The sequence below is a fragment of the Malus domestica genome, chromosome 09 (genome assembly GCF_042453785.1).
Source record: "Malus domestica chromosome 09, GDT2T_hap1".
NCBI classification, from domain to species: Eukaryota; Viridiplantae; Streptophyta; class Magnoliopsida; order Rosales; family Rosaceae; genus Malus; species Malus domestica.
Window position 1 is genome coordinate 29,409,314 of NC_091669.1, and position 24,458 is coordinate 29,433,771.

Here is a 24,458-nt window from a genome sequence, read left to right on the forward strand (position 1 = left end):
ATGTCAAATCCATGTATCAAATGAAGCCACCGCTTCCAAAATGATGCTTTTGGCTCCATTTCTGTCGCCATAAGCTCTTTGCCATGCACTTTGACAGTTTTTCCAAGTCCAGTGCATGCAGTCGATGCTTCCAATCATGCCAGGGAAGCCTCGCATCTCACCCTTCCTTATAAGCCTTCACATGTCCCTTGGCGTAGGTGTCCGGAGGTACTCATTGGTGTAGAGGGCTTCAATTGCAGAGCAAAACCGCATCAGGGACTCTAGAACAGTTGTTCTTCCCATCCTAGCGATCTTATCCACATGATCTGCAGATGCTCCATATGCAAGCATTCGTAAGGCAGCCGTATTTTTTTGCTCGGGAATAAGACCTAGAACATGAAAAGCATCATCTTTTTGCACAAAGTATGAATCATGGTTGCAAATAGCACTCATGATTTTGTCGAACAAACTTCGTTGCATTCTAAAACGACGTCTAAAAACATGATCAAGGAATATGCTGTTGGGAATAAAATAATCTTCCAATAGATCTTTACCTCATCTTTCCCTTTTTTCTATCGAGGTTTGCAAAACGTGTGGATTTGGTTGTCTGACCCACGACTTCCATGACATGGTGGGAATGTGAGGCCCTTTGCCTTTTATCGTGATCATCCTCATCCTCCTCCATGAAGAAAGCCTCATCTCCACCTCCACTTTCCTCGAGATTGGCCAATTCTGCCTGTTTATACATTCTCCTTGAAGAAGACATTGTCTTAAGAACTTAAGATTTGAAAACGATGAACAAGGATTCTGAGCTAAAAAGAATGATTGAGCTTGGTGTGAGGATGAATGTAGGGATGTAGGGTTTATATGGACAACAAAAGAAAGGATGAGGTTCTGGACAAAGCCACGTGGCACTACGTGATTGGTTAAAAATCTTATCGAAATCTTGGTTAAATTATTGTAAACTGGAAGTGACACATGGCGCATCGGGATTGGTCGAAAATCTTATTGGAAATCTATCCACAAAATAGTACATTCGAATAATGACACGTGGCATGACATGATTGGTTGAAAATCTTATCGAAATCTTGGCTAAATTATTGTAAAACGGAAGTGACACGTGGCACGTCGGGATTGGTTCAAAATCTTAGCGGAAATCTATTCACAAAATAGTACGTTCGGATAATGACACGTGGTGTGACGAGATTGGTTAAAAATCCTATCCGAAATTAAAACTATTTTATTTTTTTAGAAAAATTTAAAAATATCTTAAATGGGCTGGGTGACAGCTCATTTTGTAGGGGTGGATATCGTTTGTGCCAGTGCATTTTTTCACTGGGTGCCAGTGCATTTTTTCAGGGGTGGAGATGCATTGGCCTATTACTGTTCATTAAAGTTTATTACTGTTCATTGGAGTGGATAAATTGGCTGGGTGTTGACACAAAGTCCTTAGGGGTGGACTTGCTCTTATGGAAGATTAATTGGGCTCACATCTGGCTTCAAACAAAGAACCCAATTAAAGCCCATTATGACTTGGGAGTTGCAACTCTCCTCAACCACAACCAGCAACAACCAAACGACAACAATGAGCACATTATTGGGTGGAACAGAGTTGGACGAGACTTTCCGTCCCACGTTTGGTGTGCCTAAAACGGATAGAACGTGTTGTTCCACATGATGAATTTTGGGTGAATTTTCGTTACGTCTCACCCTTGGAACGACTCGTTCCATATACGTGGAACACAAAATTATAATCTCTCAGTCTCCTTCTTCCTTCTTGTTTCCATCTGAGGGCATCTTTGCTCCCTCTATATTTTGTCCTGTCCTGTTCCGTCCGGTCCCATTCCGTTCCATCTTGTCCCATCTGCATACCAAACGATACCATATAATGAACCTTGCCAGGGACTTTCATCATCACCAAATCAAACATCCCACAATACCCGAAAGTGCACTGCACGCGCCCTCTTACCGCCTAGGGAATCTCTTCCAAATATTCCACAACACAACTGCCCGCTACATAATCTCCCAATAAATTCAACCCAAACATGACGTCACGCCCCACTCTCCTCGCTCTAACATTGGCCGGTTGCACGTCGCTCCCTCAGATGCCGCGTTAGTCTACCACGCTCCCCACCCGTGCTATGATACTTCCCCGGCACGACTCTTTTGGTGCTCCCACACGCTTCGTCATTCCACCGCTGCCTCACGAACCCCTCCCTCGCCGTACACCTGTAAGATAAGGAGAGAGAGAGAGAGAGAGAGAGAGAGAGAGAGAGAGAGAGAGAGAGAGGGAAGAGAGAGAAACTGTGAGACTGTGAAACGTTTTAGAGAGAGAAAGTAGAGAGAGAGAGAGAGCGAAGAGAGAACGAGATCTGATCGGAGAAAAAGGCAAACGAAGCTCGAAGCTCTACCCCTTGTGGTTGTCGATGTTGTAAGCCTAACTCTCTCTAGCTGATTTGCTGTGAGGAAGCTCTAATTGGACTTTTGCGTTTTGTGTGTGAGATTTGGGGGAAAAAATTAGGGTTTTGTTAATTTCTGTTTTATTTTGTCGGATAGGGCAAAGAAACCCTAGGATTTTGTGACTTATGCGTGAGAGTTGGGGGAAAAATTAGGGTTTTGTTAGTTTTTGTGTTTTTGTTTTGGGCGGATAGCGGAACAACCCTAGGAATCTTGGATCTTTGTGGGAGGGAAAAACGGGAATTAGGATTCTGGGAGGTACATGTATGGCTTCAGGGCCTACAGTAGGAGAAGGTGATGGAGCCAGAGAGAAACAGAGGTTCACGGAGAGCAAGGTCTATACTCGAAAAGCTTTCAAAGGCCCCAAGAAGAACAACATCATCAACAACGCCAACGCCGACGCCAACACAAATACTGACTCAACCGCCACTTCCTTAGCCGCCCCCTCCGCCCCTGCCGCCACCCCAACCACCACCAAGGACAACAACATCAACGGGAAGGAGAACATCATCAACAATAACAAGAAGGACAGCAACATCAACGAGAACGAGAAGGGCATCAACGAGAACAAGAAAAACAGCAACATCAACGTGAACGAGAAGGACAGCAACAACGTCGGGAACGAGAAGGACAGCAGCAACGTCGGGAACGAGAAGGACAGCAGCAACGTCGGGAACGAGAAGGACAGCAGCAACGTCGGGAACGAGAAGGACAGCAACAACGTCGGGAACGAGAAGGACACCAACAACGTCGAGAACCAGAAGGACAGCAACAACGATGAAAACAAGAACACCAATAGTGAGAACAAGCATAACGGGAATAATGATGAGAATTCCACTCAGCCTCCGGCTCAGACTGTGCTGTCTGGGGATGGGAATTCCGCTCAGCAGCAGCTGCTCATTTCACAGTCTGGTGCTGCTGCCTCTGATGACTCCTCGAGCCTGAACCGGCAAGAACCCGCGGTGACAGCAGTAGAGGCAGTGTTAGAGGCAACTATTGAGCAAGAAAGTCGGAATTCACCTGCAGAGAATGGGGTGGTCAAGCCGACTTCAGATAGCCGAATTAAGCTTAATTTTGCTTCAAGGTCGAAGCAGGACAAGCGGAAGCTACGAAGGAAGCTTGAGAGCGAGCTTGATTTGGTGCGGAGTTTGGTGAAGAGGATTGAAGCCAAACAGGGGCAGATTGGTGGGGTTAGTCTCTCCCATATTTCAGTGAATGATGGGGCGAATAGTGCAGGTGGAGGACTGAGGCGGGTTAACTCTGAGGTTGCTTCTGTAGGTGTTCCTCGAGAGCCTACCAGGCCTTTGCATCAGCTGAGTATATCCGTGTTAGAGAATAGTCAAGGAATGAGTGATATTGTGGAGAAAGAGAAGAGAACCCCCAAGGCGAACCAGTTCTATCGTAATTCTGAGTTTTTGCTGGCCAAGGATAAGATTCCACCTGCTGAGAGTAACAAGAAGTCGAAATCGAATGGGAAAAAACATGGTGGAGGAGAATTGGGGCAAGGGTTTGGTGGGATGGGAAGCAAGTTTTTCAAGAGTTGCAGTTCTTTGCTTGAAAAATTGATGAAACACAAGCATGGTTGGGTGTTTAATGAACCTGTTGATGCTGCAAAGCTTGGTTTGCACGATTATCATATCATTATCAAGCATCCAATGGACTTGGGTACCATTAAGTCGAGGTTGAACAAGAATTGGTACAAGTCTCCGAAAGAATTTGCGGAGGATGTGAGACTTACATTTCACAATGCCATGACCTATAACCCCCAAGGGCAGGATGTTCATGTCATGGCAGAGCAATTATCCAGAATATTTGAGGACAGGTGGGCTATCATAGAGTCAGATTACAATCGTGAGATGAGGTTTGGATATGATTATGGGGTTAATCTTCCAACACCTACACCGAGAAAGGCACCTCTGCTGCCACCACCTCCTCTTGATATGCGAAGGATTTTGGACAGGTCCGAGTCCATTTCTCATCACGCTGATCCGAAGCCAAAACCCATGACTATTACTCCTAGGACCCCCGCTCCTAAGAAGCCCAAGGCTAAAGATCCTCATAAAAGGGACATGACTTATGACGAAAAGCAAAAGCTTAGCACCCAACTCCAGAGTCTGCCTTCAGAGAAGCTGGATGCCATTGTACAGATTATAAAGAGGAGGAATTCATCACTCTTCCAGCATGATGATGAAATTGAAGTGGACATAGATAGCGTCGATACCGAGACCCTGTGGGAGCTGGACAGGTTTGTAACCAACTACAAGAAGAGTTTGAGCAAACACAAGCGAAAAGCTGAAATGCAAGCCAGAGCAGAAGCTGAGCAGAATGTCCAGCAGCAGGTATGTCTTGGCTCATGCTAAATTCTAACCTCTGATTTTTGTGGTGGCCGCTTTTGGTAAATGATTCATTTTTCCTTATTTTTTTACAGACCCAGGCCCCAGTTGCAGCAGAGGTTCCGAAACAACCTAAAACCGGTAAAGTATTTCAGAATGTGAGGTTTCATGGCATTGGAATCAGCGATTTCCTTGGAGAAACTGATAAATTGAAATTCGTTTCTTTTGTGAGCAGATGAAAGGATTGTTTCCTCTTCAACACCCATTCAAGGGGATAACCAGGGTGATAATAGGAGTAGGTCGAGTAGTTCAAGCAGCTCCAGCAGTGATTCTGGATCTTCCTCCAGTGGTACCATAATACATTTTTCTGCTCACAGATGTTAAGTTATTAAGCATATAGGATGCATTTATGCAAGTTCTTGTTTGGTAAAGTAATTTCTTTTTCTTACACGTGTTGCTGCAGACTCAGATAGTGATAGTTCGTCAGCATCTGGATCGGATGCGGGGTCGCCTAGGACTTAACTATTTTCTTTTGAGGTAAGATTCTGTCAACTTGATTCTTATTCCAAGCATTTTGTAATTTTTGTTCTTCCTAGTTGTGTAATCAAGTACATTTTTAGTGGTAGTTTTATATATTTTGAATAAAATGATATTATCATTGACATTGAACTTGACCAACGCCTTGCAGTAGCTGACCAACTATTTTAAATTTTTTGGTTTGGAAGTACATTTGTTGGTTTTACCTTTTGTATGGGCCAAACTATTTATTAGTATTGCTGCATTATTCACCTTGGAGCCGTGATTTTGTAAAAGAACTCTAGATGATAGCACCAAATGTGTCATGCATGAGGGTTGCTTACTTTTTTTTTGCTACAGTGTGAAGCTGTTATATATGTGTGTGTGTAATTGCAATAAGTATTATATACATTGGAAGTATCAATACTCAAAACTGTTAGCATGCAATTTATCTCCAGAACGTTTCTCAAGATTCATAATTTTTTTCTCTTCTAATAATAATGTTTCTTCTTAAATAACTTGTCATGGAAAAGGACGAGCAGCAAGTATTCCTACGAGTTTACCCCCTCCCGGCTTACTTGTTTACCCCCACCTCTAGTCCTTGATGTTTAAGACTTTTGAATGACATATATAATATATAAGGCTTTTTAGCCAAAATGATACTTGAGATTTGCATAACACATCACTTTGGTCCCTGAGATTTGAAATCAATAGAAGTGGTCTTTGAGATTGTCCACCATCAATCATTTTGGTCATTCCGTGCAAAATTATGTTAAATGACGATCAAAATAACAAATATACCCTCAATTTAATAAACAATGGGCCGAAATGATCTAACAAAAAATAAGGGTATTTCGGTCATGCTATTCTTATTTAATGGAGATTTTTCAAGGAATGACCAATTTGATTGATGGTGGACAAAATCAGGGACCAATTCTATTGATTTCAAATCTTAAGGACCAAAGTGAAGAGTTATGCAAATCTCTGGGACCATTTTGGCTAAAAAGCCAATATATAAAACTCAAACTCTTGGTTTACAATTGCTATACAGATTTGTAGCAATTTAACTTACTTGGTGCCAGGGTCCACATTTTCAGAGATTTCTTTCACTTTCCACCTGTTTCAAATATGAACTGAGTTTTATAACAAAAAAAGGGAAATGGTTTTCGTGCACCCCTTTTCTCCTTCTGCACACCTGTTTATTTTATGTTCATTGATTCTCTGTTGGTTTCTTGAATCAGAAGGCCATAAATAAACAGGGGTGTGTAGGAGAAGAAAAATGGTAGAGGTCGCACTTGGTGCGATGGCAAGTGCCTTCGCCCATGAGCGGTAGGTCTCGGGTTCGAGACTTGGGAGCAGCCTCTCCATAAATGGGGGTAAGGTTAGCCGACATTCACCTCTCCTAGACCCTGCGTAAAGCGGGAGCCTTGTGCACTGGGTACGTGTAGGAGAAGAAAAATGGTGCATTAGAATCACTTACCAAAACAAATATGAATGGTATTTGGAGAGAGGAAGGGAGTGATGAGGAAGACAGTGAGGAGAGAAGGGGATGGAGTTGGCGCGTGGGAGCAGGAAATCAAACAGTTTTACTGAGAGAATGAAATTTAAAATCTTTTTTTTTTTTTCGATTGACAGGTTTTACTGAGAGGAAACCAAAACATTAATGACAGATTTTAAGTGTTGATTCGAATTTAGACTAATACTTCTAATAATCTGTGCTTATTATCATATGCGTTCTTGTTAAATGTGAAGTTAAGGGTTGCGTACATATTGGTTGTATACATGTTGCTTGGAAAGCCTGCCGTGTCAAGGTAGTCCTATCTTAAGTTAGAAAGTGCTGTTCAATTTTACCACTGACTATTACTAATTGTTGTAACTATCAAATCTGGTATCAAATATCATCTCATATATTCACCAATCTCAAAATTGTCAACCTTCCCTTTTCCCACCTTTTTTGCTCTCCCTCTTTAGAAATTTCAAAGGAATTTATCACCGCCCCAACTGTTGTCCCCAGAATAAAAATCTTGATAGTGCTCAATGAGAGATGTGTTTCTGGTCTTTGGTCCTTTTCCCCACCAAATTTTCTAGTACATTCTAAGACGGTTTTATTTCACAAGAAAGGTCCATTGTATATATGGAGTCCCATGAGAATATATGACCCCACTACCTGTATACAGCGTTCATCTCTGTTCAGGGAGTAGGTCAAATTTTTTTGTAAGAAATAAAAAGCTGGAATCCGAGAAGACATGACTCCCTTAGAGCATCCTGTAAACCAATTATTCAATCTGGGGATCCCAGCAAGGCTGCCAAAGAAACCAATATACATATCTAATTTGACCATAATTTTTCATCCATTTTATATCACTGAAATGGCCATTTTGCTTTTTTGTCTTTTCTATAAAGTTACAATATGCCAGCCACCATAGTATGTTGATTACCTACTGCTTTCCTGGTAGGGAAAGATTAATTTGAAGAAGTTAGTAAGATGGATCATTTTGGTTTGTGTTTCGGATTATGGACTTGCAGTGCCAAGCAAATCATGCTTGACTTTTGCTTGTTGCTTATTTCTGCTTTCCTGTTTTTGTATAGCACGTCGTGTACGGTCCTTTCCAATAATTACGAGGCAGACTTATAAGGGAATAACCTGTCTTTCTCCTGGGAGAGGGTGTCAGCATCAGATCAGTTAAGTGAGCAAGTCTGGGTTAACGAGTGTTGTTGCATTAGGTTTGAGTAATTTGATCACATCTAAGCTTTGCATAAGTGCATGTTTTTAGATTTTTTACTATACAGGGCATGTGTATATCTTTTTTACACCACTTTTGTTTGTTCTTATCTGTGCCCTTGGGTGCTCATATGCTTATAGCACATACATACTTAAAAGTAAATCTTGTTAATATATTGATTTGGATTACAAATGAAGGGCTTTGACGTCTTGGATTTGGAATGGACAACTATGTAACTGATTAGGAGAGTGTTTCTGACTAGATAACAGCAAATTACTAATGACGATTTTCTTAAATGGCAGATCTCTGAAAATTAGGGTAGATGGTGATCGGAAGCTTTTTCAGACAAATGTTCGATTTGAATCTGTGATTGGTGTATAGTGGAAATTTTGCTCCGAGGCCTCCAACCATCCTGCTGCAAGTATAGAATGGGTTTCTCTCTGACTGTTGTGTTAATTTGATTCCTCAATGTGTATGCGTCGGGGCTCCGTTGGTCTTGTCAGAATTTGTATAATATTGGTAGAATGTGGTGATAAATAGATAACAGTTGGTCTGTTTTCGATAGCACATGTACATTGCTAAGTAGTGCGACTGCGACCGCGACCCATCTAAATTTCGACGACTTGTTTTTGGTTTGGTGCTGACAGATTCTAGGATGCTTTGGTGAATACAAAATTAGATAGCCTGTAATCCAACTTCATTCATATGAATTCTCTTGTATTCCCATGAGATTGCTCTGTTTAGTAGATTTGTATGCACTTTTGTGGACTCTCTGAATAACCCCTGCACTAAACTCCTCTCTGCTTTTTCTGTTTTTGTCAAATGTTTTTTTAGTTGTTGGAGAAGATCTGGAAGAATTGTTCTGCTTCCTCTTTTTATTTTTTAGTTTTCGGTTCGTCCGGAGATGAATTGTTCTTGCTTTGCGTAGCAATATTGCAGGGCCTAAACCTTCATGCTGGTGTGTGGATGTTGGTTGTCATCTGAAAATTGGTAAGTCTTGGACTAATGTCCAATGTTTGGGTTAGTAGGGTTGATGAATCTATGCATCAATTTGATTATTTCGTGGGGTTAGCTTGATGGACTCAGAAAGTTGGTGATTGTACAACCGGGTTCAAAACACCCGTCGAAAGGTTTGGATTTGAGAATTGCCAAAGGTGGTGATTTTCACATCGTCGCGTTTTTCTGGTTGTTAGATTGAATAAATAAAAAAGAAATAACGGATCTTGTTAGGCTATAGAAGCTGTATGTTTATTATTTTCATTTGTATAAAACATTAAAGCCTACTACAATGTAAAAACTAAATAACTTGTGGCCCATACATGCGATTCACTTCAAGAAAAAGAGAAAAAAAGGGTCAGTGGTGTGGGCCAAACCTGGGCGGGTTATTACTTCTGAAATAGTAATCATGTGAGGGGAATTGGATCTGTTCTGGACCTTAGTGTCCAGAGCGTAAAAATTAATCTATTTGGACTGCTGATTGGTGTGTAAAAAAAATTAGAGTTGTTGATTTGTGTGTGGTGGATCAGTAAAATGATGACCGTTGAATTAAATTTGTGCGGCTCAAATAAGTTGATCATTAGGCTTCGGATACTAAGGTTCCGGAGCATGTCCAATTCCCATGTGAGATCCACAAAGCCTATACAATGCCACGTTGATTTAAAAAAAATAAGATTAAAATCACAAATCATAAAACATTAAAAAAATAAAAACAGAGGCCATGTATTCAACCGGAGTGTTGTCAAGGAAGATGGCACTGCCAGAGCGTAAGCTAACCCCACCAGGTCTCGTATCTCAAGGGGAAATTTATTAGAGCAACTCCACCCATGTGGGTTGCTCGGGGGCAGTGGAGAAGAAGGGGCCGGAGGCCCGGTGGAGAGAGGTCCAACCGTGTGGAGGCCGAGCGACGGTGGGAGCCCGAGCGAAGGGGGGGTGGGGAGTCGACGGGCCTGTGGCCTGAGGGCTTTGTAATTTTTTATTTTTTTTGTGTCAGAGAGAGAGAGAGAGAGAGAGAGAGAGAGGTTTTTTATTATTTAAACAAACAAAAAAAACTATTATTTTAATTGCTTATTGCCAGGGGGAGGGTTTCAAGGATGGAGATGTAAATGACAATTACTGTTCATTAATGGTAGTTACTATTCATTTAAGGCAGTTACTGTTCAATATGGTGGATTGAATAGTGGATTGTCAGGGGGGAGGGCTCCATGGGTGGAGTTGCTCTTAGTGTGCTCCGGGATATAGTCCAGTACACCAAGTACAATAGGGTACTTAATAGATTCTTTTTATTTTTTACATTTGATGTACTAAGTCGTATTCCTAACATATTAAGAAATCTCTTATGAAAGTAAAAATAAAAAACTTCAACTCCAAAAGTATGGATGCTTTAACTAAAATACCAGTTAAAATTAGGATATAAAACTGATTGTTCACGTAAAATCCAAAACTATTAACATGTGAATGAGACATTGATCCTTGGATTTTGGCAGTAAACAATCCTTGAGTGGTAGGCCCAATTGGCCGTGTATGGATAAAAAAGGATCCCGTGAGCCCAGTGGGATTCACAAACGAGGTTAGCCTAGAAGTTTTAGATAAGATAAGGGGCTGATTTAGTATTGTTGTGCTTTAAAAAAAATTACTTCTATTGTGATGTGAAAATAAGCAGCTGTAAAATAAAACAGTAGAGTATTTAGTAAACTTTTTCGTAAAAGTGCTTTTGGAAAAAAAAAGCAGTATTATAGTGTTTGGTAAACTTTTATGTAAAACAGTTGTGACTGTGTGAAATGACCAAAAAATGTATAATACTAGATGTGCCATTAATTTAATTTTCTTAACAAATATGGGTGAATTACTAAATATACTTTATTTTTAAAAGAAAAATATTTATAAACTTTATCTTAAACATACAATCCAATGTTTAACAAGAAATCATAATCCAACGTTTAATAAGAAATCATAATCCAACATTCAACATATAATCCAACATTTATGCTCCTTCACGTTTTCAGCTTTTCTTCAAAGCTCATTTTTGCTGCTTCACATTTTTAGCTTTTTTTTTTCACCCCAAACTGTGAAAATAAGTTGTTTTTAAATGTTTACCAAACATCTTTTTGAGTTCAGCTTTTTTTATACCCATTTTTTATAAAAGCACCTTAGTACCAAACCAATACAAGATCTAATAGGCTCTCCAAGTGCTATCCATCTTTATAATCACGGCCCATACATAGGTCATGATGACCAATGTTGTTAAAAATCATTCCTTAACGAGATTCCTAATTGGTGCCCTTTGCGTCTCCCATAGTCAACTATTGTTGACTAATTGGGCAGGATTACGTAGGGTTCAAACCAACCATTTAAGGACCTTCAAGATGCTCTAATGAATCATCTCCAAACCCATGCATAACCCTATATAAAGGCATGATCATTTCAACCCTGTAAAGGAAATTGTTCCTTCTTCCTACAGTTAAGTCTAACTTAAGTATCAGAGAACCTTTGGCTCACACCACACCGGTGTGACAAGGTCTCACTCGTCTTTTCTTCTTGGTTGTAAGGACACCTAAGTAATTCTACACTTGTTTGGAATTCATTGGCCACACTTTGCAGGCCCGTTGTTCCCCTTCTTCCCCTGTTCTAGTCGATCTCCTCCCTTCATCCTCACTTCCCAGTTCTTCCACCACCGAAACGCAACGCTCCTCTCATACAACTTGATATCCACGATGGACATGGGCTTCTTGTTTGGTCTAATGGTCGAGTCACCTTACATGGCCAGATTTATGGTTTATGTATCTCTCTATAAGGGGTCTTGTGTCTTGACTGTGGAGACGAGCTGACTAGTTAGGTTTTCTTTAAGCATTTGTATATGTCTCTTAAACAACTTGATACTCATTTGCCACCACCGCTATATTTTTAGTAACCAAATCTCTCTATCATTTCTTGTCAATAGAAAAAAAAATCCAAAATTGTTTTGCAACTTTAATACCAAATGCTTCATCTGTTTGACTGAAATGGTAAGATAAGAATATAAATTGTCTTCATTTCCTAACTGCTTAGGAATAAATGATCTTTTAATTTCACGTAAGTGTTTGGCACAACTTAAGATTCAGAGATGAAAATGTTTTGCAATCCATGTTTATACTTTATCGCATTTAAAATTTTTTTTTTAAAAAAAAAAAAAAGGAGAAAGAAAGAAAGAAGCAACCCCAACCAGTTGAATATCAGAGTGCGCAACGAATAAATCTAACAAAATAAGAATATTATTAAACAAACGAGAATGCCGAAACGGCTACAAAACCCTAAAGGCTACATTGTGAATGACTTGTTTTCAAACTAAATTACAAGCTCTATTTATAGAGAACCAAATCTAAGAAACCCTAACTTGGATTGGTTAGGCCCAAATCCTAAACTAACAAGAAAAACCCAAATACTAAAATAAACCTAAATACTAATATTTTCCAACACCCCCTGTCAAACTCATGGCAGTACACAACATGAGTTTGCCAACAAGCAGATGTGGATGCAAGTCTCCAAATTCCAATGTCAATGCCCATGTCGATGCCGGTACACAACATGAGTTTGCCAACAAGTAGATGTGGATGCAAGCCTCCAAATTTCAATGCCGATGTCGATGCCAATGCTGATGCCGATGCCAATGCTGACTTTCGAACAAACAAACAAAAAATCCAACCAAATTTTTTTCCCTTTGCCTGCATGGGCCTCAAACAAGCAACCAATTTTTTCTTGTTTCTTCCTTTTTTTTACTCCCCTTTTTTTCCTTCTTTTTTCATTCCATTCTACTTTTTCCTCTTTTTTCCTTTGCATCAATATAGACTTGCGGATACTCCTGCAGGTTGCGGCGTTCAAAGGTGCAGAAGCAAAGTCACAGGACAAAAAACGAACGAACAATTTTTTTCTTCTTGCAAACAATCAATACCAACTAACAATCTGAACACGAACGACAACGGAAACAAGCAAACATATACCAACCCGAAGCAGATTAAATCCCGAAGGATCAAACCTGCTCTGATACCAAGTTGAATATCAGAGTGCGCAACGAATAAGTCTAACAAAATAAGAATATTATTAAACAAACGAGAATGCCGAAACGGCTACAAAATCCTAAAGGCTACATTGTGAATGACTTGTTTTCAAACTAAATTACAAGCTCTATTTATAGAGAACCAAACCTAAGAAACCCTAACTTGGATGGGCTAGGCCCAAATCCTGAACTAACAAGAAAAACTCAAATACTAAAATAAACCTAAATACTAATATTTTCCAACACAACATGTCCCATTCTGCCATTATCTCCCTAATCGCTCCACATCTCCCTCGTTCTCAACCTCCATCACTGCATCTCCCACCTCTTTCTCAGGCATCGACCGTGGCTTTTCCACCCATCGCATCCTTACTCAACATTTTCAAAATACAGCAAATTTTTCCTCTAACAATAGATTTGTGTAGAGGTTTTCTTTATTAAACTAATTTTACCACGATTTTGAACAAAATGTGTGACTTTATGAGAGGTTCCAAGGAAACTTTTTATTGGATCATCCCAGATTGAACGAGCATAAACTTGAATATACTGTAGTCGGTGAAGGAAAAATTGTGTGAAATTAGAAGATCATTTAAATATCTCATGCATTAAAATTTTTATTAGAAGCGGAAGTTAAGATTATAAAAATTCAAAACCAAATCTACCAAAATCTTCAAGGCCTAAGGATTGATGAACCAAATGTTTTACGAACAAAGTAAGGGCTGATTTGGTATTGCTGTGCTTTGAAAAAAAGCTGCTGTGAGAATAAGCGGCTGTGAAAAAAATCAGCAGAGTGTTTGGTAAACTTTTTTGTAAAAGTGTTTTTGAAAAAAAAAAAGCAGTCTGATAGTGGGTCTTTTCATTAAAGAAGCTCTGTAGCTCTATGTGCTTTGAAAAAAAGCCAGTTTTCCAAAGCTACAAATAGCAGCTTCAGTTTTTTCCTTTGATTTCAGCTTATTCTCACAGCAGCTTCCAAAATAAGCCTTTTTTTTTTAGTTTACCAAACACCTAAAACCCTCACAACTTTTTTTCATGGGTGCTTTTTTTTAAGCACCTCACTCCCAAACCACCCATAAGAGAGACGAGATGATTACCTTTGAAGACTAGTCCATGGATGTAATCTTCCTTTGCTTGAAGAGAATTCTCCAAAAGCCTCCAACGAAGGAGGGCTCTAAGTGTTCAAAGATAGCCAAGGAAGGAGATGAGATGACCATGGCGAGAGATGCTAGTAACTCCTACCTTTGGTGGCCAGCAATGGTGGAGGGAAAATGATGAGAATGTTGGCCCTCCATCCTTCTCTTTCTCACACTTAAAACTAGACCCGACAGTTTCTTACATGACACGAAAATAACGGGTTTTGGGTCAACATGATAACTGATCGGATCACTATCGGGTGACTCATTAAGAACCCCGTTAATAATGGGTATACACGCGGATAACACGTGGGAAATCCGTTTCGACCTGTTAAGAAAACAATTATTTTGATAATTTTAAAGTTTAATTAGTAAAAAAAATTATTATAATATACAATAGCCATATTGCATATATTGATATATTCTATATTAAATATATATTTTTGTATTATTATTCTATATAAGTTAAAAAATTAAGTTTTATTCATTTATTTATTTTTATTATGAGAGTTTTTTTTTTAATTATTACTAGGATAAATTTTACTTAACATGTTGTCCAAAATTAAAATCAAATAGTATAGTATTTGTATAGGCAAGAAGACATGCCTACATGAAAAATGTGAAAGAATATATAAACACTCGTGATTCATCATTCCTCCACGAATAGAAAATGGTTACACTTACATTATCGTTTAGATTTTTAAAACCTTCCAAACCCTCATGAAAAGGAGGTAATATATCTTTTATATAATATAGTACTATTGTTTTATTCTTTTCATAATTATTTTTGGTACTCATAATTTGAATGGTTCATAATGTTTGGTTTTTCTATACTTAGTTTACGTGGAAGAGAGTGTTAATGTGGAAAGCCTCACTGAAAACATCATCAATATAACTCTTAAAGACAATATATCAAGCCAAAGTTTCAACACCGTTTCCCATGATGATTGATGAAAATTGAAGGGTTTGATTGTAAGAAAATGTTCAAGGTTTCAAACCTTGAAACATAACCCCCTTTGCAAATCTTTTAATATTTGATATTTTGTAATGTTCTAATGTTTTATTTTTATTTTTTTATTATGCTCTTATTTTGGGTATGCAAATATGTAATACTTGAAAAATAAATGCTTTTTTATGTTTTGAACGTGACAATATGATATGTATATACTTATTTAGTATTATATTTTTCATTTGATTATTTATTTGTTTAAAATATATTTTTCTTAACAGGTCGGGTCATATTACCGATTAATATTATCAAGTCGGTTTCGGGTCGAGTCACTTTACCCGTTTATTTTAACCGGTGTTACACGACACGACTCGTTAAGATATCAAGTATGACACGAAAACGACACGAACACGAGAAACACGACACAAATGCCATGTCTACTCAAAACCCTAAGAAGGATGAAGCTATAACTTAACTTATATAGTAGACTCACGTGTGTGACCCATATGCTCTCCTTCTATCCAAAACTGACCCTATAGGTTTAGTGGGTGAAAATTTTAAATTGTGATGCAAAACTTGAGTTATAAGCCCAATAGACTTAGGTTCGATGGGCCTAAAAACCTAAGACTTACTTTAAGGCCCAATATGATTCTTATGTTCATTTATTAATTAATTAAGTAACTTAGTTAATCTCAACCTACTCAATTAACTAATTTAATCAATTTCATCACTTCATTATTTTCCTTGAACTCCATCTTCTCGGTGTGCAATTCATTAATTATGTTCTAATTAGCGAGGTTATGAACGATTAGAACATTTACGAATCAATTATAAATTAAAACTCTTTCAATTCAACCTTTGGTGAAGTTTAGAATAAAAAATTTTGTGCCTGAATTCCATAAAAACAAATGAAAAATTTCTCTACTTTAATGTGAGTATAGCTTCAATATGAAACATTTTTTTCAAATATGAATTTTTTTTTTCAACTTCACTTGAAAAAATTTATTTACAATTTAATTGAAATCTTTGAAACACCTGAATTGTCATAGCCCATCCCGGATATGTTTATTATTTTACCCTCAACGGCGTGAAATTACTTAAATGCCTTGGACGTTTTGAGTTGTGTTGTGTGGTTTAGACTTGGGTGGTGGACCAATCCTTTTTATTCCTAAATATTTGGAACTAAAGGAATTGTTTATGTTGTTTGGTAGCCAATTAGGACCACACACATCCATACACACACAAAAACACAACCCGTTCCCTCTCTCCTCCATCTCTTGGATTTCTGCCATCGTCCGTACCATTGTACGGACCATCTTCGAACCAACCTGTTTCTTCACGGATCGATGTTAAAAAGGTAATGTTCTTGTTCCCTACAAGCTCCTGAGTCCATTCGTATCATTTTTAGGACTTGAAAACTTCGAAAACCCGAGGAACCGATATCCCAGTTTTGAGGGACTGTTCATGTGGTCGTAATTATGGATGTTTCAGGAGATTTTAAGCTTGTAGGAAGCTTTAGAACGTCTTTACGAAGCTTGGAGAAACCAAGTAATTTGGACGTCGGGAAGTCGAGTTTGATGAGTTGTAAGTTTTGGCCGGATAATTGAGTTTTCTCTATCGAGATTTCGTGGATTTCAAGCCTTGAAATTGGTAAGGTTTTTTTCTTCTAGTTACAAGCTTCATTTTGGGACAAATTTGAGGTAATTCGGTTAAGAAATGACTGAAATATCATGGTTTTTCGAATTTCCAGTTTCCCGGCGACGGCAACGGTATATACTGTTATTTAACAAAATATTTCCTAACGCCTTTAGGGTTACCGTCAGTATGCCTGGCACATGCCCGCGCGTGGGTGGTGTGTCTGGCCGTGGAAAATATGGGGATGTTCGTGAGGTTGTGTAGATCATGTTGGTATATTAAAACATCCCATTTGAGCAATGTATGAGAAGTTATTAACTAGTTTTGTCTATGTGCTTTAAATAACGTTTATTCAGTTATTTCGCATATAGGTGAGACCTATCCCGAGGATGAGCATAGTCAAGGGCGGTTCGGGGGCTACGACCCTTCAACCTACCAGTGAGTGGGCTTTTGGTTTTAAGTATATATGTATATGCTTGGTATCTTTCCCAGAAAATGCATTTAAATGAGTTATGATTTAAATTGCCATGCCAAATGTTTTACATTTAGAATATGCATATGACGTTTGTATATATATATATATATATATATATATATATATAATTGTGGTGCTGTGGACGCTCAGGTAAGCCCCAGGTGAGTTTATAAATTGTGAATGTGAATAATGGTTGTTATTAATTGAGAAACATTGAGCTATAAACCTGCACCTCGGTGTTAGTGATTTAGCCAGAGATATGGCACATGCCTGTATATAATGTCACCTCCCGTACCATATGCTCACATTGGATCCAATTTAGGTGCACAGTCTTGTCGTACAGACCATCATAGGTAGTTCCGACTCGTAGGTGACTAGCGATTTATCGCACAGCTATTATGAGAGCGTAGCATTGAGCATAACTATATTACACCCAGTCTTGTCATACAGACCTTTGCAGTGGTTCCGACTCATGTGCAATGTAGTGTCGTATAGGTCACTTGCGGTGACTCCGGCGAGATTGACTAATGAGCTATGAATTCAGCCGTACAAACCTCTGCAGGGGTTCCGGCTAATATGTTATTTTCCATGAATTTATTTTCACCTTAGTTACTTATTCTGTTTTATATTTTTGGCATGGCATACTTATGAATATGGATATGTGAAGCATGAATTGAAATATATATATATTCCATTTCTGGGAAAGTTATACATGTTTTATGGTGAGGGGTTATAGCATTTGATAAATAAAATGATTTTGAAAAGCTTTGTTTTTGCCCACTCACGCTTTCTGTTTTGCGCCCCTCCAGGTTTTAGATAAGCTTGTTCGTTGGTGGCTCACGAGGATTGATTGGAGGTTCTGACAGACTATCACAAATGTAGGGCATCTTTGGGTGTCGTTTAATTAGTACTTGTTTTCTGGACTGAACTTAGGCTACTTACTCTCTGATTGTGTATTCACTCATATTCTAGCACTTGTCTTAACTAGTACTCTTACGAGTTGGTTTTCATTTATTCGTATTCTCTATTATCATTATTGCTTCTGCACTGTGCACATGGCTACATCACCCTCACGTGACGACCATCATGCCCTGATTCGGGTCGGGGTGTGTCATGAATATAATTGTAGTAATACTTTAAGAAATAATTGAATACAAGATTGAAATAGTTGTAGAAACACTTTCATATTAAAGTTGCTTAAAAACTTAAAACTACACACATTAAAAAAATATCTTTTAATTTTTTACTCATATTTAATGGCATAAACCTTTAAGTTGGATATAAAAAAAATTATAATAGTTTCGAATCCTGTTAATTTAGATAAAGGTTTTTATCATAAATGGTCCATGAGATTGACCAAACTCATCATTTTGATTCCTGAGTTTCAAAATCAATCAATTTGGTCCTTAACATTCACTACCGCACACCAATGTAGTCATTTCGTTAGAATTCCGTCAATAATTCAGTTAGTTTCCTTATGTGGCTCACATATAGGACCCACAAGTCCAATAATACAATGCCATGTGGATTTTACAAAAAAAAATAAATTAACAATTGCAAAGTTCTAAAAATCTATAAAAGCAAAATAAAAAAGAAGAAAAGAAATTAGAATCAACTCTCCAACCCACTTCCCTCGTCTTCTTCCACATGCCTCTCTCTCCCAATAGCTACCATCACATTTTTTTTCCTCCACCGCCCTCCTCCACAATCCGACGGCCAGTTTCTTTTTCCAATGTTAATAACATTTTTCAAAATTTGAGTTCAAATTCAAACTCTAGGGCCACAAACCCCTAAAAAGAGAACATACTATAGGTTTACCGATAATCTTTTATCTGGGCTGATGGCAGATCTCGAAAGTAGGCTCGACTTGGTAGGTAAGCCCAAACCCACCTTCTTCTTTAATCCGAGAAACCGATGCTCTAAAGGAGGCAGCCTTCTCACTTTTCGTGCCCTTCTGTTTGTGTGGTCATAATTAAGCCATGTCAACATTTTATATTACTATTTATTTTTGTCTTAATATCTTTATAAAAAAATAATATAAAATATTGATGTGATTTAACTATGACCATACAAAACAAAATGACACGGAAGGGCACGAGAAGTGAGAGGGCAGAAAATCTGCCTCCTGCTCCGAAACCCCGATAAATCCCAATCATTGTCGACGATCAAGCAAAGACTGGAAATCAATTGCCCTGTCGAAATCCCTGGCAATTGTCGAGTATCAATGATATTCTGGTGACATTAGAATTGTAAAAAATAATTCTTTCTTTTCTTCTTTTTTATTTTGCTTTTACAGATTTTTAGAATTTTGCAACAATTAATTAATTTTTTTGTAAAATCCACATGGCATTATAATATTGGACTTGTGGGTCCTATATGTGTGCCACATAAGTATACTAACAGAATTATTGACGGAGTTCTAACGGAAGAACCACATTGATGTGCAACAGTGAATGTCAAAGACCAAATTGATTGATTTTGAAACTTAGGGACCAAAATGATGAGTTTGGTCGATCTCATGGACCACTTGTGATAAAAACCCTTTAGATAATGACATGTGGTCCAATATCATAGTGAATAGAGTGTTAGGTTTCTATCCACGTGTCCCGAATTCGAAACTACTATTTCCCTAGATTACTGTAAAAGTTTCGAATCATCTCCTCTCCCCTTAACTATGATATAAAAAAAAATATAAAACATATTATAAGAAGAATAATTAACAACCTACTCTAAAATTTTTTTTTTTAACTAAATAGGTGTGCTTGATCAACCAACGAATTTTATTACTTGAACAACATATATAGATTACCAAAATTTATAGTGGTACTTCATACTAGCATTGCAATAATACCAAAAGCAGATAATTCTAATGTTGTTAACAACTAGAGAACCACAAGTATATGTAGTTTTATTTAGGTTTTTTTTAATTCAAAATGGCCCCTGAGATTGACATAACTTCTCACCTTGGTCCCTATGATTTAAAATCTAAAATTGGTCTTTGAGTTTGTCCACCATAAATAATTTTGGTTATTCTGTGAAAAATCTCCATTAAATAAGGACAAAATAAAAAAAAACCCTTAATTTTTGTCAAATAATTTTGGCCCATCGTTTATTAAATTAAGAGTATTTTTGTTATTTTGGTCCTTATTTAAGTAGATTTTTTATGGAATGACCAAAATAACTGATGTTGGACAAACTCATGGACCGATTCTATAGATTTCAAATCTCAGAGGCTAAAGTGAGAAATTATACTAATTTTAGAGACTATTTTGGATAAAAACCCTTTTAGTTATAAGAAAATAACCAAAATTATGATCAATATATGAAAACCCCTTCTCAACACATTTATATCAAAGAACCAATGGACACTCCTTAGAAATCAATAACAGATACCAAAAAATATTTAAGGAAAATGCTAGGGAGACCATCTTTTTAGACCACAATTATAAATCATATTATGTGGGAGGTGATGTAGCATGCAAGTCATTTTAACGTAATTAAGTTTGTTTTTATTTTTTTAATCTTTCAGTTAAACAATAATTATCAAACAGAGTGTGGAGAAAAATCTTGCAACCCACTCTCCTATTAAGGATAAAATAGTCAAAGATACATCTTAGTTTGCTATGTAATTGGTTAGATTAGTTACAATTGTCAATAGTTGGTTAGTTGTTAGAATCTACTTTGTACAAGTGTGTACAACAAGCTTTGTGTATATATACATTATGTAATCTTATTATTTTTTAATGAAATGGAAAATTCTTTTCCCATTATGGTATCAACCGCCTCTGTCTAACGACCTTCTCTCGATCCCCTTTCTTACTCCCGATCCTCTTTTTTTCTTTCTCGCTTCCTTTGATTTCCTTCTCAAAACCCTAGCTATGGCGGCTCAACCTTCTTCGTCCTCTGATTCTGGTTCTCCAGTTCATCCATTTCCTACCAAGGTTCCGTGCCCTAATTCCTCTGGCACTTCTTCGATCCCATCCATCATGTCCAAGCCCATCCCGAATAATTAATTTTCGATGACGTGAAATGATAATTTTACCCTTGGACGTTAAAGTGTATTGTGTGATTTAAGTTGGATTTGGACCCATTTATTATTTTTCCCTAAATTTTTGGACCCAATTGGAAGTAAGGGAATTGTTGGTTTTGATTGGTGGCTTTTGGACCACACACATACCTTCTCTCTCTCACTCCCGTACTCTCTCTCTCGGTTCACTCTCTCTCTCTCTCTCTCCCTTCTACGTACGGACGTCAACCAAAACCTTTGCAAAGGCGACGGATCAAAGTGGAAAATGACACCATTGTGTTCGTGAAGCTCAGACAAACACATGCATACCACTTATAGGTAAGAACTACTTCGAAATCACGTGAAAACCCTAACCCTGAATGAGGTACTGTTCATGCAAAAATTTATGACTTGTTTTTATGGAATTTGAAGCTTTTAGGAAGCTTTGTGAGGTCCCTAGGAGGCTAGGGATAGTTCGTTTGAGGATTTTGGACGTCGGAAACTGGAGATCGACAAGTTTTAAATTTGGCCGGAAAGTCGAGGTAATTTCTGACATGTTCTCGTGAATTTCAATGATCCAAAGTGTTATATTGTGTTTCTACTTGTCTTTAGCTTCGTTTTGGTTTAAATTTCTGTTTGGACCCAAATTTATACCATCGGCCTGTGTAATCAAGGCCGTAGAGTAAACATAGTTCTCAACCGTCGGATGAAAAAATGAAGATATTTTTGTTAAAAGATAATATTATGGTTTTTATCATAATCATCTTTTAATTTGAATTATCTTGGCATATTCTTAAACGGGATGGATAGGATGCAGATTATATCCTCAAGTAGGAGGTACAGTTCAAATTAATTTGGATGTTTAGCAATGAACGTGCAGATTGAAAAGCTTGAGGATTTAATGATTTTAAAGTCATGGTCTTGGATAATGATGGGATAAGGAACCTAGGTAGACTAGGTCTTTTTACATGGTGATGGATGTTGTCAGATGGGTTTAAAATTTATTGATGGAGTTTTGATGATAAGAAGTCTAGGTAGGCTAGGCTTTTTATGAGATATGATAAAGCCTAACTTTTATTAGGTTTGAAAAGTCACAAAAGCTGGAGGATAGGCTTTGGCATTTCACACGGATCAATTTTACAGAGTCAGAGTTGCAGTCGAACTTTACACAGTTATCCAGCCGTACCAAGCAAGTACAAAATACTATAAATACAAGATGTTCTGCAATATTCAAGGATCTCCAATTCAACACACAACTGCCCTGCGCAAATTCTCTCAACAACTTTGAGATTTTTTATTTTCTCTTTTCGCTGACCCATCTTCCGTTGGCATCAACAGCACTGTGAAAGCAACCGGTGATATCTTAAGTCGACATAGATAGCTCTGTCATCGTAGAATCAGCCGGTCTCGCAGCATCTTCCGTTGGCATCAACAGCGCTGCGGCGAGGACGGTTGATTACCTATCCAAGTCTCGGTCGAGAAGGATTTCTGAATCCTTATTGGTCAAGGTCATCTCATCAGCTTTCTCGGCAAAGTGAGGTGTTACAGTTATTACATTCGGCACATTGAAAGCCGAATTTGATATTAAACTTCGTAAGAATAGTAACCTTGTCTTCAGGTTCGAGAGCCCAAGAGGCCGAGACGTGTTCCTTTCTCAGCCGCAATCGCAAGACGCAGAAGTCAGCCGCGCGCCCAACGCAACATCAACAAAATTTACTCCTCGGCCGAGCTTGGCCTACGAGTTGGCACGCCCTGCATTCACCGAAGGACGTAGTTAGCTTATTAATTACTCGGCCTGCGCGCCACGTAGGCTTGGTAGTTTTTAGGGTCAACATTTTGGCACGCCCAGTGGGACCCAGTGCTAAAACTACGAAGTTCACATGATCTATCTCGATCAGGCTTCACGGGATAAGTGTTATCGCCTATTAAAGAAGCAAAAACAACTTTTCGAGAAATTGGGAAGAATTTCTGAAAGGCAAGAGGCCGGGGGGCAAATTTCCGCCCCGGCCACAACCAATATTCGGCCTAAGAAAATTGTTAATTTGGCCGAAGAACAAAGGCCACCTATTTTTTCGGTCGAGACTGAAAGTGTGGTAGGCCTAGAAGAAAATGTTCAAGTTTCTGAGCCACAAATTGACTCAGAAAATGATTCGTTAGAGGAGTGCTCCAATGACGAACAAGACCAATACACGACTTCAAACCATAAAATCACATCGATTGATATGGTAATTGAAGACATAGGCCTAGCCGAAAAACTCACGCCAATTGATATGATTATTGGTGATAAAACAGATATGGAGAAATCCCGTTCGGCTAAGTTGCTCGAGTTAAAAGCCGAAATTGGTGAAATAATTATGCCCGGGGGGCATAATAATTGTTCAACACATTCGGCGGCCTAAAATGAAAAATATTTCGTTAAGTTAAAAATATTTGGAGAAAATTCTTTATTCGGCCTAAGATCTCGGCTTGGAATAAAGTATCGTTGGCATCCTCCTCTTTATTAGTTTGGCCATTTTCATTTTATTTTTAAGAAAAATAATTTATTATTTTCTTAATCATCTGGCTAATTAAGCCGATGCATAAAAATAAAGGGGGCAGTGTTGTGTCGACCCTTTTCTGTTCAGATTTGAGATTTATTCGGCATATAACGTATCATGCAGAATTTAATCATGGCATGAATTGTTCCAGCATGAAGTGTTACAGTTCGATGTCGAAGCAGGAGTGGCATGCAAATTGGAGTCTCGACCGAAAGATTACCAGGCCGAGCCATACAATGCATGCTTGCAGCTTGGTGGGCAACTGTTGGCCGAGCGCGGCTAGCACGGGACTGGTGCTCGGCACAGGTTACCATAAGATCATTCGGGCTGTAGTAAAGTGGGGTCATTCAAATTGTAGACCCAATTTGTCAAACCATGCATGCTGGAGACAATAATGGGAATTGGAAAGGGTGCCTTGACAGTAAAAGTGGGAGCTAAGGTGGTTAGTCATCATCATCATCATCATCATATATATATATATATATATATATATATATATATATATATATATAGTGGCGTGAGGAATCAGGTTGCTTCAAGGTCCCAAGTGAGTAAGGAGACATGATTTACTTTCATGTCATGTCAGACTACAATTGGGCAAACAAAAGTTTGAGTTATTCGAGGAACTAGATATATAGTCTGATGCCGTGTATATATATAAAAGTTGCCGAGCTGCCAAGAAAAATTCT

The 24,458-nt window shown here is 38.2% G+C and overlaps 1 protein-coding gene across 2 annotated transcripts; it reads left to right on the forward strand.

Moving 5' to 3' along the window:
* The first annotated feature begins 1,892 nt into the window (after window positions 1-1,892).
* On the forward strand, window positions 1,893-8,766 carry LOC103444423 (transcription factor GTE4). 2 transcript variants are annotated; one of them, XR_530638.4, is made up of 6 exons: window positions 1,893-4,775; window positions 4,865-4,910; window positions 5,005-5,118; window positions 5,233-5,306; window positions 7,875-7,967; window positions 8,311-8,766. XR_530638.4 is itself a non-coding variant. In XM_008383348.4 (5 exons), the coding sequence occupies exons 1-4, from the start codon at window positions 2,703-2,705 to the stop codon at window positions 5,289-5,291; spliced, it is 2,292 nt and encodes a 763-aa protein (XP_008381570.3). In that variant the 5' UTR covers window positions 1,893-2,702; the 3' UTR covers window positions 5,292-5,306; window positions 8,311-8,766. The 2 variants fall into 2 exon arrangements, 1 of the variants encoding a protein (XP_008381570.3); XM_008383348.4 differs by lacking the exon at window positions 7,875-7,967.
* The last annotated feature ends 15,692 nt before the right edge of the window (window positions 8,767-24,458 follow it).